The sequence below is a fragment of the Salminus brasiliensis genome, chromosome 1 (genome assembly GCF_030463535.1).
Source record: "Salminus brasiliensis chromosome 1, fSalBra1.hap2, whole genome shotgun sequence".
NCBI classification, from domain to species: domain Eukaryota; kingdom Metazoa; phylum Chordata; class Actinopteri; order Characiformes; family Bryconidae; genus Salminus; species Salminus brasiliensis.
The window spans coordinates 62,745,704-62,765,876 of NC_132878.1; the positions used below are offsets into that span (position 1 = coordinate 62,745,704).

The 20,173-nt window shown below is 40.5% G+C and overlaps 2 protein-coding genes across 8 annotated transcripts in view; one reads left to right on the forward strand and one right to left on the reverse strand.

Moving 5' to 3' along the window:
* Positions 1–450: 450 nt before the first annotated feature.
* esr1 (estrogen receptor 1) lies at positions 451–17,894 on the forward strand. Of its 2 annotated transcripts, none has more exons than XM_072685674.1 (8): positions 451–923; positions 3,927–4,141; positions 5,520–5,636; positions 7,606–7,929; positions 10,498–10,636; positions 13,807–13,940; positions 14,113–14,296; positions 16,124–17,894. In XM_072685674.1, exons 1-8 carry the CDS (start codon positions 526–528, stop codon positions 16,365–16,367), a joined length of 1,755 nt encoding a protein of 584 aa, XP_072541775.1. In that variant the 5' UTR covers positions 451–525; the 3' UTR covers positions 16,368–17,894. The 2 variants fall into 2 exon arrangements, with proteins under 2 accessions (XP_072541775.1, XP_072541787.1); XM_072685686.1 differs by lacking the exon at positions 451–923 and adding an exon at positions 1,075–1,216.
* The window catches only part of syne1a (spectrin repeat containing, nuclear envelope 1a), a 165,590-nt gene continuing 163,302 nt past the window's right edge, over positions 17,886–20,173 (reverse strand). For all 6 annotated transcript variants that reach the window (XM_072685563.1, XM_072685603.1, XM_072685554.1 and 3 more), the window contains one exon: positions 17,886–19,006. In XM_072685563.1, coding sequence (XP_072541664.1) covers positions 18,745–19,006 — 262 coding nt within the window. In that variant the 3' untranslated portion in view covers positions 17,886–18,744. The remainder of the gene's footprint in view (positions 19,007–20,173) is intronic.

Sequence of the window (20,173 nt, forward strand, 5' to 3'; positions counted from 1 at the left end):
CAGTATAAGAGGAAAAACATCTAATGGGGTGAAATCTTTTTATAGGCACTGTATAGCAGATTTTCAATCAAATTATTCATTGTACTTTTTCTGTAGTGAATTAGTGTGTTCTACAGCCAATCACAATTTATAAGTAAGATATAAGATTCATGGAAGTTACTGAATAAGAGTTTAAGAGGTAAGTTGATTACCAAGTTGATTTGTTGTTATAACACAGGCTGTACTTTAGTTAAATATGAATAATACATGACTTAATTGAGTTTCAAAATTCAACCTCCTGTAATTAAGTAACAAATTAGAGTAAAAGTCTTTTTCTCTCGTGCGAGTGTGTGTAGTAGAACACAGACTAATATGACACTGTTTCTATTCAGAGGGAGGGGCTACTGGACGGAGGCAAAGGGTGAGGGTAGAGGGGGAGGGATGAGAGATGAAAAAAGGCAGCCAAAAAAAACCCTTTCTCTCAGTCGGAGTGTGTGAGCAGCTGGTGTTTTAAGTCATGCTGCCTGTGTGTGTGTTTCCACGGTGATGTCCAGCGAGCAGGCGCATGCTGAGGCTGCTAGTGGCAGCAGGCAGCGGTGCAAGACCAACCCAAGCCAAGGCAGCGAGCTGGAGCTGCCCCCCAAACTTTCACCCATGTACCCAGAGGAGGGGGGCATTTCCTCCACTGTCCACTTCCTGGATGGAGCTTATGAGTATCACAACCCAGCTTCCGGTGCTGGACCATCCACTCTGGGCTTCTACCCACCGCCTCTGGACCCCCAGCTTCCCCCAGCCGAAGAAACTCTTCAGTCCATGGCCAGTGGGTCGGCCAGTCCACTGGTGTTTGTGCCCTCCAGTCCCCAGCCGTCTCCCTATCTGAACCATGCCGGGGACCAGCAACAGGTGCCATATTACTTGGAGCCTTCGGCCAGCTCTGTCTACAGGTCAGATTGGCTTTGTGTTGGTTTGTTTAACACCTGTTGTCATTGTGTTAAAGTGTAGTGAATCTGTATAGAATAGGGCTCTTCTCTCTATGGTGATTTCCAGTTTGGTTATTTCCAGTTTGGTGATTTCCCTGCTCGCAAACACCTAATTCAGCTCAACTCAGTGGTTAGTTACCAGGTTTGGTGGATGGGCTTGGGCAGAGAAACAAGCAATGCGTGCTGGACACTGGCCCAACCAGGCGTAGACAGCCTTTGTGCAAAGCTACTATGAAGGTCCTGAAAAGACCATTACAGTAAGAAAGTTATTTTACAATCAGAATGTTTAGAAATGTGATGGTTGATGTTCAGTATTACCACTGACAACAAACTTTACTCAAAGTGTAGATTCTAAATGTTAAGTTTTTAATATGTGTGTGTGGTTCTAAGCAGAGCAGCAGAGATTTGAGTGCGTACAGTTTTTTTCTGAGGACAGAAAGACCATCCTCTGCATTTTGACCACATTTGTGTCCGTCAAATAAAAAAAACAACGTTTTAATTAAAGTTAAACTTTTATAGCAGTCTATTGGATCACATGCACCAACCAGCCATAACATTAAAACCACTGACATGTTAAGTGAGAAGCATAGATGATCTAATGACCTCTGTCAAAGAATGGATATATTGCACAGCAAGTGAACAGTCAGTACTTGAAGGTGACTTCTGTTTAAAGCAAGGAAAATGGTCAATCATAAGAACATGAGACACTCTTACAAAAAACAAACTATGATGGCTAGACGACTGGGTCAGAGCATCTCCAAAAAATCAGGTTTTGTGGGTTTTTGTGTTGCGCTGTGGTCAGTAGGAAGGACAAACAGTGAACCGGTTGATGCTCATGGAGGCCCCGCCTCACAACTTACAGAACTGCTGCTAACGTCTTGGTGCCAGATACCACAAGACAGCTTTAGAGGTCTTGTGGTGTCCATGCCTTGACAGGTCAGAGCTGTTTTGGTGGCTTGGGGGTGGTGGGGGGGCTACACGATATTAGGCAGGTGGTTTTTAATGTTATGGCTGATGTTATTGTGTTATTTGTAGTTAACTAGTAGTTGTTAGGTAGGTATGGATTTTAAAACGACACAAAGATGATTAACTTTTAAATAATTGATTTGTGCTGGAACTGAGCAGGAAACAAGTCCCACAGTGCTCTCTAAAGTTTGCTTCTTTAGTTTTGACAAGTAGCGGTCATAGACTTCCATAGAGGTCCAGTGCTAAACTAAAGGTGCAAACTTTAGACTCCAGACCTGTCTTGGCAGATTGACTGTGTCTTGGATATGGGTACAGTTGTGTAAATATAACCTTCCAGTGAACCATTCCTTTAAATCAACACATTAGTACTTCTGTCTGTGGAACAGGTGACTTAGATCTCTCTTGCTGTAAATAATATGTGTGGGTGTTAGTGGCGGCAATGTGTCAAGAACCTGTGAAAGATAAGGCTTTCTTGCACCTCAGTCTGAATGAGCCACTTTCAGGCTTTGTTCTCTTTTGCAGTGTTTTTAACACTGACTCGTCTTTATTAAGCTTTAATACATTACAGTGTATTGAATAGAATTAGCTGTAGTGCACTATTTATGTTAGAACCTGTGTAAAGTTTTAATCCTATAATACTTTAGGTATTAAAATGTGGAAACTGTTCATATTGATGGCATGATCACTCTTTAATAGTATGTTGTGCTTTCTCCATTGGCTTGATTGAACATTTTAATGAGTGAATCAGTACCTTATAGTCTATAAGAGCTCAAAGCTGATTCTGTTTTTAAACCTTGAGAAAAGAACAATATGTGCTAATAACAGGAGTGCACAGATTATCACGTCCTCTCTGAAGGAGAAAATAGAGAGATGTTCTATGATAAGCACAGCTAGCAGTGAATTCTAAGAAATTTGGCGAATACAGTATATTAAAGTGCTTAAATTGATTTAACCATATCCAGGAATTCCTCCTAATTGGTGAATTCTCAGCTACTTTGAGGTACACCCTAAATAGTCACTGACAGTAGACACTGGTGTTCAATTGTGCACACACAGTTTGTGGAACAGGACACTCTGTAGCAGCTGGACATGAGCGTAAGTTCACCATGCCCAATGTCAAGAACCCTAGCTTTGAGCTGTAGAGCCGTGGATCTGCGTTCTCTGGAATGATAAGGCTCCAGTTTATTTGTGATGAGCTTGTGTGGAGTTTCTGATCCCGAACTGATCATCCAACAATAGCACCTGACCTCACTTATGCTCTGGTGGCTGAATGCAATCACTTTCTCACAGCACTGTCACAGCAGTCTAGAGTAAAGCCTTCCTAGAAGCCTAGGGGCTGTTACTTCAAGATGGGAGAAACTCAAGTACTGGGTGGGCAGGTTACTACAAACATTTGGACCTTGTCAGATCAGAGTTTGAACATAGGCTTCTGTTGTTCTTAGCAAGGAGAAAATAAATATGATATTGGCTACATAAAGCTGCCAGCGATAAAAGTGTTTGAAGTAGTTATGTCAGTGTTTGTCAGTGATGGTGGTCCAATCTGTCTCAGATGTTGCGCAGTAGTTTGATGGACAACAGAATAAAGCCTAAAACAAACATTTACTAATACTGGAACAAGAGGTCAAAGGTGAACAGGACTCATCTTGTGTGACCCTGCTTGATGTCATGTACATTGACATGTTACAGATGGGCTCAGGCTTTTAGTTTTAGTGCATTTTCACTTTAAATTCTTTCAAGAAGATTTTCAATGCAAATATGTTGATCATCCTGTGCAAATTACACTAAGCAGCTCTCAGTCAAATAGCAAATGTTGTCCAGAAAGAGGAGCTGTACATGATTTGAAATTGGATGACAAATCTGTAGAATATCGAGAATTAAGTTAATATTCAGTAGAATAATAAATAATATTATTACTATTTGTATAATATTTATATTGTAATAATTATATATTATTATAATAAAATGTGTATATACTGTATACTTCTGTCTGTCTAACCTTAGGTCAAGTGTGCTAGCCAATCAGCAGGCAGTGCGAGAGGAGTTGTGCAGCGCCACCGACAGGCAGGACATGTACACTGCAGCAGGAGCCTCAGGAGCATTTGAGATGGTGAAGGAGACGCGCTACTGTGCTGTGTGCAGTGACTACGCGTCAGGATATCACTACGGAGTGTGGTCCTGTGAGGGCTGCAAGGCTTTCTTCAAGAGGAGCATACAAGGTGAGCCATGTGGGTTCATTCCTCACACCTCCGGCATGTGAAAGAGAGAGTTTGTGCAGATATCCTCCAGGAATTTACATTTTTAATTTTTCAGCATAACTCAGTAGAGCCTTTCTTGCTCCTGATAGTAAAGCCATTATGGTAATCTGTTCAATTTAGTGGTGGGTTTAATGAAAGGTGTGCTACAATTTGTTTGTCTCTATTGAAAGCACATCATATGTTCCTTCCTGTCCAGTTTCCTGTTCACTAAAATCACACTTATAATAGAAGCCAGTGAGCTGCTTTAGCAAATGCACATTAGCTGCTATATCGTATGTGTTTTGAGTCTGTGGTTTTCTGTCCTTAACTTTTAGCCTCTCTTGTCCACACGTTAGCACATCATAGCAAATTCATACAACTTGTTGATTTTACAAATTAGGTGAAATCCATTTTTTTTATATATATTTTTTACAACAGCTGTTTTTGCACCTTGCAACTAATGAAATACATAAAAAAGTAAAAGCAGGTTGAAGAAATGTGTGTGAAAGTGTTGTTTGCGACATAATTGTGGTTATGAACTGTTGAATCTCCTGCTGTACAATATATGAGACCTCATTGAAATTCAACTAATGTTTTTAATCTGTCCACAGACACAGACACAAACCATTGAGCGCATGCAGTGCAGACTGACCCTTTTAATGGCTGCCATTATCCATCCTGCTTTTTGAGTAATGGACTTAAACCCATTGGGTGGTCAGCCTGTTGGCCAGTGTGCTTCAACTTGTAACTTGTAGCTTCGCAGCTTTACCTCATTTGCAAGAGTGAGAGCCATAGCTGTTTTTATGTGAATTTAAAGTTTTCCTCAGAAAACCACATAACTACCAACCATTACCACCAGTAAGGAGGGCTAAGGCTGAGACCCATTTCACAGTACCGTTCACATATCAATGGTCTACAGAAGAAACAAAAATGTGTCCTGACTATGGCTGCCATCGCAACACCACCACTATTTCTTTGGATTTGAATCGGAAGAAAACTGCAGTGTCTTGTAAATCCATGCACTTGTTGCAGTTTCCTTGAAATCAAGAAGTTAGTTGTTATGGTGGTGTAGAGTGGAGTAGAGTAGTAATGTAAATGGATAAGGGTAGGAAGAGTACATGCAAAACTGTCCTCTTCTGTGATTCTGCTTGCTTTATAATCTATCAGCCACTCTTCATCCTTCCCAACTGTACACTGTGGACCTACAGCATGATCTCACACACATCATCTTCCAAACCAGGATGTGGTTTGTGTCAAGGCCATTAATCAGCTGCCCTGTTGCCTTCACTGCTGTATGCCTCTGGTTTGGAATCAGCATGAGCATGTGACATTTATACTGTTGGGTTTGGTCTGTCTCCAGGTCACAATGACTATGTGTGTCCAGCAACCAACCAGTGTACCATCGACAGGAACCGCAGAAAGAGCTGCCAAGCATGCCGTTTACGCAAATGCTATGAAGTTGGCATGATGAAAGGAGGTGTGTATGAATAATTCACAATCCATAATGAATAATTCACAATCCATAGACACACACACACTTTTTTATGCAGATTCAGGATATGCATATTTTTGCTGTCATGCAAAAATCTTGTATCTCCATCATTGTGCCATTTTTGACATTTTGACCCTTTGACAGTTGTTCTTTTGTTGTTTAAGAATTTTCTGATCAATGGACCAATAGAAATGCTCCAAAATGACCTGGCATGAAATCTTTTTACATTAACTTTCATTGAAATTCCATTTTATTCTAGAAAAGTATTCCATAACTATATATGTGTAAGGACCTGGATGTAAGATTATTACATAACTTTGTTCAAAAGTTAACCTTGTTAACACTGAATGGAAGTCAGGGTGGAAATATTTAATTCCAGGTCATTTTGAAGCATTTCTGTTGCTCATCATGGAATCTGAATACAGTGTAAAGAACTGCCAGCTGATTCAAATTATGTCAAAAAGAGATAAAAATGTCTGTGTGACAATTGCCATATGTCACATATAGAACCTTACAAATATATAATAATGTAATAATACATACTATTTTTTTAATATAGGATATAAGGTTTCCTGTAGTATCTTGTAAGACAAATCCTTTAAGTGCTGTGATTTGTGAGGTGGAGCCACTGCAGAAAGTTCTTTTGGTTTAGCTCGGATAAGATGGTCTTCATTGGTCTTGCACACTGATTAGCCTTGGGCTTCCAACTCTTTGTCGCTGGTTCATTATTAACTTTATTCACTGTACCCGTTCAGGCCTAGAATGCTTTGGATCATCTGTGTACGCAGGTACATGTGTGTCCCACATGTGTTATATATGTCTATATCTATATAGAGACTTAAGAATTCTATAACTCTAATATTAGTATCCAAAAGAAGTGGTTTTACCCATCAGTCTAAAACACTTGAGCACTGATCTCGAGCACTACTGCACACACACAGCAATTCGCATAAGCACCTCTTACAAGACACCTCCTAAATACATAATTACCTCATTCAAAAGTAGTAGGCCCCTAGCACTTTCATCTTTTCATCTGAGAAGACAACCAGACAGACTGCAGGGTCAGGGAAGACACTATGTGGTATTTTACTGAAGAAGAATGTCCCCAAATGTAAAACCAGTTTTACATTTAATCCAGTGCAGTTCTTCAACATGAACTTGATCTTATGCTTCTCCTGAGCTTTTGTAATGCATGGGAGGTTAGAATATAAAGAGCTAACACACTTGTGTTTGAAGGCAGTGTTTTCTATACTTAAAATCACAGCAGCGTCAAGTCTTAAAAAATGTTTTGCTGGCTATTAGCTCAGTTTACATGAGAAATTCCTCTCATTGTGCTCACTCATTTTCAAGGACATGCAGAGCTCACTCCTACTTGGTGTGCGTAACATCCAGGAAAGAAACGAATTCCTTTAGAAATATTTAACCCTTTCAACCGCAGGCTGATTATTCAGCTTTTCGTCAAGACTTATTGTTTAGTAATCAGGATAATATGTAGGTTTTGAGAGTACAGAGCCGAAGTACTGACCCTTGCAGATTCAGCATTTTCAACGCTCAAGGGTCTTAAAAGGTTTGGCAAAGAGTAGAATAGTAGAAACATTAGATTCAGATAGTTTACACACACATATATATCTAGCATAAAATATTGAATCTTGAAAACCTTAATACATATGTTATCAAAATACATTTTAATGTTTAAAACAAAAAATCACCATCACAACATAATTAACAATAGAGGTTCTCTGAGCGATGCCATAGAAGAACCAGGCTTGTAATAGAGAAGTGTGAGTGTGAAGAACTTTTACAACAAGTGAAGGATCTTTATAGTTTTATAAATGATATAGTCACAGGAGTTTTAATAATGTATGTAAATAACACCAATTACTTTCTTCTCCTTACATGTGAGATTAACCCCCAAAAAGAGAATAATCAACATGACATGTCTATCCTTCCCCAGGCTTCCGCAAGGAGCGTGGGGGTCGTACTATGAGGCGAGAGAGGAGGCGCGGTAGGGTGGAGGGACGTGAGCGGACTTACAGTGAGATACCCAGCCGCTCCGAGCTGAGGACAACCGCTCTGCAGGACAGCAGGAGGAGCCGCAGCGCACTCTGCATGAGCCCAGAGCAAGTCCTGCTGCAGCTGCTGGGGGCAGAACCACCCACCCTCTGCTCCCGCCAGAAACACAGCCGACCCTACACAGAGATCACCATGATGACCCTGCTGACCAACATGGCTGACAAGGAGCTTGTCCACATGATCGCCTGGGCCAAGAAAGTGCCTGGTGAGGAATACTATTTCTTCTCAAAATGCCAAGTCATGACTAACATGTCTGATGTTTCTGTGTTACATCAAGCATGATGGCCTAGACCTCCCCAGCTATGATGTTATACGTGATTCCAAACAACCTTGAGCACTCTATGGCTTTAAGGGCTCTTATTATGTATATCACATTTTATTATATATGTATATTTTGTTTTTTAGATTTTTAATTTTCTATTTGCTGACCTTTGAGATAAAAACTATAGGCAGTACCAAAGTCAGATGTACTGTTCTCACATATTACAACACACCTGACATTTGTATTTAAAAAAATATCCAATAAATAGCTCATAAAAGAACTCCTAGGGTGGACAAATTTTCCAGACAACCAAAGAACGTTCCATCTAAAGCCATTCATCATGCGTCCAGTTTCCTGAATAAGCAAATATATGTAAGTGCTTTGACTTTTTCATAACACAACAAGAACATTACATTTAAAATTAGATGCTTAGTTTTCTTAGAAAGTCATTCAACTGGTGGCTTAGCTGGTGGATTGTTATTGTAATAATAATAATAATAATAATAATAATAGCTATAATAAGCATAAATGAGCTTTAATTAGGATAAAATGGCAGTAATAAAGCTTGGATCTTCCCAAGAATAATGTAACCATAAAAAATACTTCAACCGTTCAACTATTCTGCCAATGATAGCAATGCAGTTGCTGGTTATGCACCTTGAATGAAGGGAGGTCATAAGTTTTGTGTTAAAGAATCAACAATATTAGAGAATATTTGGAAAGTTCTGCGTGTGTGATTGCCCCTTTATAGAATCCCATGTCAAGCACTTGATTTGTGTAGGAAATTGATGTATGTGTGATGTAAATGATGCTTAGCCTTGTTGCTAACCATATTGCATCATACAAGCATGTTATTAGATCAGACATAAGTGTTACTTTTGATATGTCTGTCATACTAGACCGTATGCTGAAATTTCTCACAAAAAATCTCACACTGTACCAGTGTGCCAAGGCCAAGGGGTCCCTTAAGGATCTATCCTTGGGCCATTACTGTTTAGTATTAAATGTGTTCCCTCTGAGGCCTATTATTAGGAAATATAATTAATTTTTTCATTCTTTTGCTGATGATACTCAAACATTAACTTTACATCAACATTAATTATGATGATTGTATTCCAGTCTTTGTCTCAATAAAGCCAAAACTTGGACCCTTGTTTTGACATACAGAGCAGTTTACGGAACAACCCCAGTCATTCCTTGTGGCCTGGTAAAGCCTGGTAAATACTCCTTCTTGTATCTTCTACTCTGTACGTTCTCCCATGCAAGCTCAAATCCATAGGTGTGAGAACAGAAGATGTGAAGTTTCCCCTGATACAAGAACACAGTTAGAATATTTCCCAGTGATCCAGAAACTGCTATGAAACCAGTATGTTGGTTCCTCAGTTTGAGAAGGAAGAACTGAAGTCCAGACACTAAACCAGAGGTTTAGGGATGTTATGTTTTTTCAGTGTAAAGTGTACAAAATGTGTGTTTCTGAGAATCAGACCATGATGTTACGGAATCGTGCCTGAGTATCCTTGGCGACGTCCTTGCATGTTTCCGTAACCATGGCAGCAGCGCAGGTGGCACAGCTTCAGATGACAAGGTCAAAAAGAGAACTAAAGAAATTGGGTGTGATTACTGTCATCAGCACTAGGGCTCATTTCAATTGACCTCCAACTGAGCCCTTATATCCCCCACACACACATACATGCACACTGTTTTTAAGATAAAAAGGAAGAAAATGCTTCGGATTGTGTCTGAATGTGGAGAGCCAAATTGCAGTAATAAGGAGTTCCCTTTAATATAGTCATTACAATGTGTTAATTGAACCCCATGCTGCGGCTAAAGGGGTACCTCACAACGTATTACTGAAAGACCTCCTCCTGGTGGCCCTGCATCATATTACATCATAATTCAAGCAAGAAGAACCAGTAATGAGAGACCTAGACTAATTGGGCATTTTATCAGGAACACCTAGCAGATACCTATACTTTGTACTGACAATACAAACTGATAATCAACTGCCTCTACCCCATCTTTTAATGGAAAGAGACCATATTACTTGGGTGGAAGAACATTCTCAGCACAGCACTGACATGGTAGAGTGTGGCACTTGTATTATAAATCCTATTGTGTAGTATTTAATACCAGACACACACACTACTAGTCAAGAGCTTTAGAACACACCCATTTTTAGTAGTCCACTAATAGTACAGTATGGTCCAGGCAGGGTAGTTTTCTGAATTTGCATCAATGTTATCCAATGACTTTACCTCATTTTTTATGACACGTTTTTACCACTATGGGTAATTAACTTAATGACTTAAGTGTGCCAAAATGTTTTATGACTAACAGTGTACATCAAGTGACAGCAGAAATGATATTATTGCTATTTTACTGCTCTAAAATAATTCAACAACTAAATAAACAGAAATGTCAGAAATGTCACTTTTGAAATGTGTAAGCTATTCACTCACACTGAGCACTGACGAGCTTGAAGTACTGTACAGTACCACTTCTTCTCTGCAGGCTTCCAGGAGCTCTCTCTGCATGACCAGGTACAGCTGTTGGAAAGCTCCTGGCTGGAGATTCTGATGATTGGGCTCATCTGGAGGTCTCTCCATTCTCCAGGCAAACTCATCTTTGCACAGGACCTCATCCTTGACAGGTACCATCATCAAAACCTTCAAGAGTGTCATTAGATGTACCACTGCCACAGTAATGCAGAACGTTATGTTTAAATAACGACGTGAACTGAAATCAACATTAGTCTTTAAGTGCTGATGAATAAACAAACATCAGACATTTACAGAAGTGCTGCTTCCTGCTCTCCACATTTTCTTTGTTGTGTTATCTGTCTTGTTATCTGATGTGGACCGACCAGAGAATGTTGGATTCCTTTTTTGAGTCTTGGTTCCTCTGAAGGTTTCTTCCTTTCTTTGTGAGCGAGTTATTTTTTCCCACTGCAATTGACTTGCTCACCTGGGGCTTGGACCCGGATCTGTAAAGCTTCTTTGTGACAATGTCCACTATACAAAGAAACGTCAACTACATTATCTTTAGAGGTTACATCTCCATCCACTGGCTCCGCTATGGTTAAATTATGTGATTGTCAACCCAACTCTGTGTCATACTTATGCAAACATTTTGGCAGTTGGCAAATCCTAACGCACAGTAACTATATCATTCGTAACAGAATGTAAAAAAATAATCATCAGTGTGGCCTAGGGTATAAGGGTATAGGCTAAGGCTTTTCAGCTTATGGTTTCCACAGAGCAGAATGTCCATTCATGGGAACTGTGGAGATCAAGATGAGGTCTGGAACACCAAGAAACCTCCCAGTGAGAAATGCTTATATTCAGGTAAGACAGGAAAATCTGTATGAAGGCCAAGAATCATCAGGAAGGTTCAGCTGAGTCAAAAGTGGTGGTGCACTGTTCCACTCAGCAGCGTTGCTTACATAAACATAGTCTTAATGGAAGAGACATGAGAAGAAAATACCTGCTGCTATCCAAAATCCACCACCTGAACACCATAGACAATTTGTGAATAGACCCTAAACAATCTGTGCATGCAAGACGACCCAAGAACATAAAAACATCTCTGAACCCTGGACCTTCTGAAAAGATGTGTTGTAAAAATTGCAACTACAAGATCTCAAGAACCTGTAGGTCCAAAACATGTTAGCAAGCTATGAAGTCCTGACTCTGTGAGGTTTGTGCCCAGACTTTTGAACAGGCCACATAGATGATTGAGGTTTAGTAGTGTGTCTCTGCTGGCTAATGTCACTGTGCTCTCGTGGGGATTTTTCCATTTCCTACTTATTTAGTGATACTGCGTAAGAGCCGTGGTGCGCAGAGTGTCCTATGGAAAAGTCGCAAAATAGACTGATTATTAGCCAAAAAAAAAATCAGGTTGCTAAAAAGCCTAAGAATGCTATTTGCAGAGAACCCACTGCTCCTCTTCAGAAGGCCATGTCACAGGTTTATGTAATTAAAGCAGATGTGCTAGGGAACAGGGCCTGAAGCGGCAGAGGAGAGCCAGCGTCACCACTGCTTGAGGTGAGAATTTAATCAAAAACACAGAGGGTACAGAGGAGCTTCGGGAGGGGGTATAGTGCTTTTGAACAAGTGCACAGACAGGAGGCAGTGAGAGCGGAAAAGAGGAGAAAGGGAAAGATTTGGGGGTATTAAAGACTGAAAAGATTAAAAAGGAGAGGAAAAGGGAGAGAGAGAGAGAACGAGAGTGGGAGTGAGAGAGATTGCCCTTTACAGGTACAGCCTGTGCTTTCGGGCTGCAAGTAAACAGTGCTCTCAATGGCACCCAGCCCACCTTTTTTCACTAGAAGTACAGAGATGGGGAGAGACTGAGAATATGGAAGTCCTTTCAGGGTGCAAACCTGATTACAGATTTATGATTCACTTTTTTTCCTCTTTCAGAACATAATAATCCACCACTAACTTACTAAATTATTGTAGAATTTCACATGTAAACACTGCTTACTCAAGATGTAAGATGTTGCGGTCGGTCACTTTCAGTGTCAAGAAGTGAACTCTTAGTGAAGGTGTCAAAGAATGCTTTTATTATATACTGTAGGTTGTTGTTTGGTATATGAATAGTATGTGACTTTTTTGGGGGGGTGCTTTTATTGGCTGATTTACTGCACTACTGACTGTTCACAGAAGCTGCAGATTATGGTATAGTTTTAACCCTGTAACTAAAACACTGAGCTCTCTGTGTGACCTCTTAGTGTGATGCGCTGAAGAGATGGAAGTTAGGAGACAGTAGGCGGTTAGCTTTTAGCCTTGCCTCCACTCGCTTCCCCAGCTTTGTCTTTTTCAAGTCTTACTAACGATAATAAGTGCTTTCTCTGCTCCGCCAGTTTGGTCTGGTAAGGGTGGCCCTCCATGGATCGCAATGAGCCTTATGTGCCCATGACCATGTTGCCAATTCACAATAGGTTCCTTTCTTGTACTACTTTTGGCAGCTACTGACCACTGCATACCAGAAAAAATCCACAAGGCCTGCCTGATGTTTTAGAGATGTTCTGACCCTCTAGCCATCTAGCCAAAACAGTTTGCCCCTTGTCAAAAATTCTTATGCTTGACCATTTTTTCTGCTTTGGAAATTACCTTCAAGAACTGACTGTTCACTTGCTGCTTAAGATATCTACCCCTAGACAGATGCCACTGTAGATGATCTATATTTTTTACTTTGCCCTTCAGTGGTTCTACTGTTATGCCTGAGCAGTGTAGTTTCATGACCTTTTGCCATTTTGTATATTGACCACCTGGCTAGCAAGAAGAATTAATGAAACAGAGCAGAGGGCAGTAGTCAACATTTTATGGTTAGTCATTGATAAAGATTGTGATTTGAGGAATCTGGAAATAATCAATAATAATAACACAAGTGTCAGAACTGTCAGAACAAAAGAAAATCTTTATTATGACCAGGTTATTGCTACATTTCTACATTAGTGCCAATCATGTTTGTTGCTTCCCCAGCCTTGTCTTTTTCGAGTCTTACTAACGATGATAAGCTGGTGCTTTCCCTTCTGTTCTGTGTTTCGCTCCAGTTTGGTTCACCTGGAGAAGTCCAGTTCGCATAAGTTTTGATTTAGTTTTTGTCCTAGCGCATATCCCAGTCTTTTGCTTTGTCGTGTTGGAGTTTGAGCTCCCCTTCTGCATTCACTGCCACAGAAAAAGCTGCGGTAACTTAATCACAGTTGACTGTCTTTATGGCAATCAGGAAAAGGGTCCTCATGGAAAGTCATGGAAAGTTGCACTGTACCCTGTGGGGCCCCTACCTGCCTATTAAATTCTGCCTCTTGCCTTTTAGGAATGAAGGGGACTGTGTGGAGGGCATGGCGGAGATATTTGACATGCTTCTGGCCACCGTGGCTCGCTTCCGCACCCTCAAACTCAAGTCAGAGGAGTTTGTGTGCCTCAAAGCCATCATACTGCTCAACTCTGGTGAGTGCTTCAACAGCAGCACTGGGAGCACACCACACAAAGTACACATCACCTGCTAGTGGAGTGAGCTTCTACCTGGTCTAGCTCTCTGCAATGAAGTTCAAATGGAGTCTAGCACCTGACAGAACACAGTTCAACACTTTCTTCTGTTTCTCTCTCTATGGGTAATTAGGTGCATTCTCTTGCTGCTCCACACCTGGGGAACCTCTGAGAGACAGCTTCATGGTGCAATGCATGCTGGACAGCATCACTGACGCACTTATACACTACACCAGCCAGTCGGGCATCTCAGTGCAGTTGCAGTGCCGCCGGCAGGCCCAGCTCCTCCTGCTGCTCTCTCATATCAGACACATGAGGTGAGGCAAGGCACAGGACACACTCCCACATGATAGAGTTGGGACAGAGGTGGGACATCAGGTAAAGTGAGACAAATACACTTCTGTCTGTCCTATTCTTTTAGTGACTGGATCCAGTCAAATGTAACACTCTTGAACATTTTGCAGAAGACAGCAAAGGGGGTTCCTTAGATCCATACATTTAAATTCATTCACTCCAGCTTTCTCATACCTCGTCAACCTAACTCTGGTTATGGAACATCACAGTGACTTCCTTATTTCATTCACAACTGAGAGAAAAGATCTGAGGTATGCCATTAGATGTAGGCCATTGTTGTTTGGCCTGAACTGACAATGAGTTCTGTTGATCAGGGAGATTACATATATTCTGTTGGTCATCTTCTTCAGTATTATAGTCAGTATTATCTGGAGCCAGTTGGTGGTCCCATCAACAACAACAACAAAATCATCTGTGTTGTAAATATGTTCGAGGAACCTGACTATTATTATATACTTTTCATACAGCTGTCATAGAACAAGTCCATTACTATGACCAGGGGGTGGAGCTGCACTGACATTGCTGAAAATAATGTAAATGCAGGGCAGGGCGGTGGTGGCCCATTGGTTAGAGCTCTGGGTTGTTGATTACATTGTTGGGTTGTGTGTTCAAAACCCAGGTGTACTAAGCTGCTACTGTTTGGCCCCTGATCCTTCTTTGTTCCTGGGGTCCTGTAGCATGGCTGACCCTGTGCTCTGACCCCAGCTTTTTGACAAGCAGCTATTCAGAGAGAGGAATGTAGTTAAGCATAATGAGAACATAAAGGCTCATGCCTAAAATAATGATGCTGATTTCAAATAACATTTTTAAACTGTGTCATTTAGAACAGGTTGCATCAGCACACACAGTCTATCTAATTTGTAGTTTCATGAGTCCCTCTGGGGGGGCTTATGTGGACCACCCTAAACCACAGGGTTGCTTGTTCTTCAGCATTTGTTTTCATTTGCCCGGCATCCTCACTGTGGCTGTGCTCATCTGAAGTGAGTCTGATTCCAATCAGAGTATGGTTGGTTGGGCATCACATTATGACCGATTCACCAAGAAAAAGATATAGTTAGACTTATTTGACGAAATGAGTTTGGAGTACTGCCTCACTTTTGTTGGACATGGTAAAGATGCAGTTTTGCACAATACTAATCACTAGGGAACTAAAACTAAAGAAAACTCGTAAGGGTGGCCCTTCGTGGATCGCAATGAGCCTTATGTGCCCATGACTGTGTTGCCAATTCACAGGAGGTTCCTTTCTTGTACTACTTTTGGCAGCTACTGACCACTGCATACCAGAAAAAAACCCACAAGGCCTGCCTGATGTTTTAGAGATGTTCTGACCCTCTAGCCAAAACAGTTTGCCCCTTGTCAAAAATTCTTATGCTTGACCATTTTTTCTGCTTTGGAAATTACCTTCAAGAACTGACTGTTCACTTGCTGCTTAATATATCTACCCCTAGACAGATGCCACTGTAGATGATCTATATTTTTTACTTTGCCCTTCAGTGGTTCTACTGTTATGCCTGAGCAGTGTAGTTTCATGACCTATTGCTATTTTGTATATCGACCACCTGGCTAGCAAGAAGAGGTCATGAAACAGAGCAGAGGGCAGTAGTCAACATTTTATGGTTACACATTGATAAAGATTGTGATTTGAGGAATCTGGAAATAATCAATAATAATAACACAAGTGTCAGAACTGTCAGAACAAAAGAAAATCTTTATTATGACCAGGTTATGTTTCATTCTACATTGCTATATTAGTGCCAATCATGTTTGTGTCTCTCCACCCTCCTGTTAAGCAACAAAGGTATGGAGCACTTGTACAGCATGAAGTGCAAGAACAGATTTCCTCTGTATGATCTGCTGCTGGAGATGCTAGACGCAGCTCGGCTCCACTCCCCTGGCAAAACATCCCGTATCTGGATGCAAAGCGAGAGGGACTCCCCTTCAACCACCTCCACTAGCCGCAGCAACAGCCTTTCCACATGCCCCGGGGTCTTACAGCCGAACCCAGCCCGTCCTGACCGAAGCCATGGACCCTGAAACCACAGCTGTGGATCTGCCCTGGTGGATCCAATTCCACGTACTGAGAAGAATTTATGGTTAATATATGAAGCTGTTAAAAAAAAACAACAACAAAAAAAAAAAACACATCTGAGCGCTGAGATGTTTGGAGAGTCAGGTCCTCTTCATCATTCTAAAAGGCAGATTTCGTCTGCTAATCTTGTTTCAGCTGGACATATAACTGACTGGAGGACGCGGAGTTATCCTTCCAGCATAATCCAAAAGCCAGCTGGATAAGAATGTAGAAAAAAATGACTGCAGATTGCTGCAAGGACTGAAAAACTGTACAGTGGAAAAATAATTTACTCTGTAACCAACAGAACATGCACCTCCACAAATATCACTGCACTCTTAGATGTAGCAAGTGCTTCAATGGGTTCTTAAAGCAAGGTCACAGAAGTACCACTTCTACAAGAACCATATTTCTAAAAGGTTCCTTACACTCACACATCACAATTACAGCAAATCACTCAAAGAACCCTCTGTAGAATTCCTCTGTTTATGTGGCTCAGCTAAAGCGAAGGCCCAAATTCTTTCACATTCATTACGACATTGATTCCAAACCGTGGTCCTGGAGTAAACTCGACACCTACTCTAAAGCTGTCCACATGTATCTAATTATTTTTAAAAGGTGAAGATTCTTAAAATAAAAAAACTGAGCTTTCTGACAATGCTGACGTCACAAATCTCAAATCCATCATTACTCCCTATAAGTCATAAAACTAGCGTCTTCATGCAGATTTCCACATGTAACTGTAAATACTGTTCTATTACAAATATATTAAGCTCGGTTTTGATTTAAAACCATCATTTTGTGACTTTTATAGTACACTACAGAGCCCCACTACGGGCTCATACTGTTTCCCTTCTCTAACACACCTGATCCAACTAATCGGCTCATTAACAAGCCCTCTCAGAGTTGTGTTAGGGTGTGTCAGAGCAGGAAAACCTTACAAAGTGTAGTTCAGGGGATCTCCAGGAGCAGGGTTGGCAACCTGTGCATTGGCACAACTTCACAACAGCTTTATGAATCTTGGCTGAGGGCTGTTCTAGAAAAACATGAATGTTGAATGACTTATGTTTGACAGTATGCTACTTTTATTGCAGTGTCACAGTGCTTCAGTTTTCTTCTCATTGCTGCACTGATAAGCCAGCCTGTCAGACTAGAGCTACACATGTGGACCCAAAGTGCTTGTAGGGTTGCCATGTATATTTGCTCTTCTCGTATATTGTAACGACTATTCTGGAGGAATTGATGCCTAATTAACCTAAAGCAAATATTCATTCTGCTCTGATTTCTGACACTTGCATGACAATGCATTACTACTATTTGCTTTTCTGCCCATCATGTAAATGCATTCACTCTTAACAGTTCAACTGAAATAGCTTTAGAAACGAGTGTACTGCCCTCAGCAGCTTCAGGACTTGGTGTTTGGTAAAGTGAGCCTACATGTATTAATTTATGTACTAATTTCTATTAAAGAAAAGGAATTCTGGTGATGGAAATGATTGTTTTATGGTACCTAAATAAAGACAGTACATTAGTTCATAACAAACATGTTGGTTCATTAGCTCACACAAACATAAAAAAACACATTGACCCAGAGTTATACTTCGTATATATTAAATGGAAAGACATTTTTTTCAGCATTAGCAAACTGTACATACATAAATAAGCACTGAGAATTTCATCTCATTTTTTGTTTTATACATTTGTAATAACCTATTGATCTACTCAGTCAGTAATGGTTGCCTAAGCTTAAAAATACAGGTCTCTCATAGACCAGCAACACTATAAGTGATTGTTTGGCGTGTCTTACAAACATACTGCAGTAACCGCATGCCAAAAAATAAAAGTAAAAAAAAAAATAATAATTTAATACCATATGTGATAAACTAAACTCACCTTAAGTGCAGTTTTTCTCTAACTTTTTTTTGTCTTAAATAAAATTTTAAATGAAAAAATAATTTTCTTAGATTAAGCAAACATTGGACATTTTGTTGGACGGTATAAGTGCAGTACCTTGAAATAAGCTCAAGTCAGTGCTGTAGCACATATCAGACTCTCCACTCTTCATCGTCCCCTGATTTATGAGGGATAAGAGAGAAGTAATTGGGCCTTACTGTTTTTTTTTCCCTACAGGTATGACCTGCGACCAAGAGACCCTCATTACATTTTGATTGCAGTTCATAATTTAATAAGAAGAAGAAGAATAAAAAAAATGAATGTAGCAGCGGTGTTTAACTGTACAAGAACACATCAACTTTGGCTACCAAACAGTCATTCTAGTCTATTTAAGTATCTTGCTGGATCCTGAAGAAAGTCTGAGAGAAAGGTAAAAAAAAAAAAGGTGGCTCATATTGGTGGAGGGCCGTTGGTATAGCGAAGCATGGGGTGGAAAGAGCGGGCAAAGTTGTTGGCGTGGGCGCAGCTGTAGTCCTCCTCAGTCATGGGCACCAGACACGCCAAGCCCACAATGAGCAGCAGCAGGAGCTGCAGTGGCAGAGCGGCTCTGAGCACTCGCAGCAGGAAGGACTGGCAGTGGCCCGCAGCAGCGCCACCTCGAGGCCCGGACGTACCAGAGCGAGAGGAAGCGCAGGCAGAACCCCTGGGAGACCTGGAGAAAAGAGTAGATAACACTCATCAGACCAGTTTGTCAGAGCCATAACATTCAGAGCAAGCTGCAATGATTAATCCCTTAAACAATATCTTTCGTATTCAGTTATTAAATCACATGACCTATTATTACATAACATAAAGGAATTATTCTGGAACTGTAAGAAATAATACTCTATATGCACACCTTTTAAGTATTGGGACACCTGCTCATTCATTGTTTCTGAAATCAAGAGTATTAAGAGTTGATGCTGCTTTTGTTGGAGTCTCTACTGTCCAGGGCTTGCTTAGATTTTAAAGCATTGCTGTGACGATTTGATTGCATTTAGTGAAAAGAGCTTTAGTGAGGTCAAGATGTTGGATGATCACCACCCTAACCCATTATTCCAGACAACACAGTTCTTCCACTGCTCCAAAGCTCAATGCTTTCTTTATACCCCTCTAGCCCACGTCTGGCATTAGGCATGATGGCAAAAGGGTAATGTATACCAACTCCAGAGAGTCCTATTCTATTGCCAGTACTTTTGTAAAGGGACTAGACAAGCTGTGGGTTAATCTCAAAGTAGCTGAATGCATTCACTAGAACATTTGAACATAGCAGTGTATGTACGTAATGTGGTTAGGAAGCAAGAATAAAGTGTATGAGAGACAAAAGTGGTTTCAAATAATAATAAAGCAAACTTTTGATGCATAAAAAACACAAAGAAAAAAGCTAAGTTTCTTAAAGCTACTTAAATTCCACATATTTTCACCAGCCTAATTTGGCTCTTTCAGAGGAGGCTGATGAGTTAGCTGTACTGCATCCATGATGTGAAAGTTCAATGCCAGATGCCAAATTTCAGCCAAACTAAAGAACGCTAACAATTTCTTCTGCCAGAGTTAAAATGCAAGTGAAAAGAACGGCAAGTTCTTCTGCCTCCAAACTACAGAAGGGAGGCCAACGAACTGTCTCATAAAGCAGCATTAGTGGTTTCATCTGTTAAACAGAAATTATTAATTTTTTAAAATTGCAAATATTAGATGAATTTCATAATTCCTACATACGGTACATAATGGTCAGTATGGGGCTCTGTATATTTATGTTTGATATTATTTGAGACATTTATCAGATGTGTATGCTGTTTCTGCTTGTGTGTAATAAGGTATTTAGGAACTGGACATTTCTTTT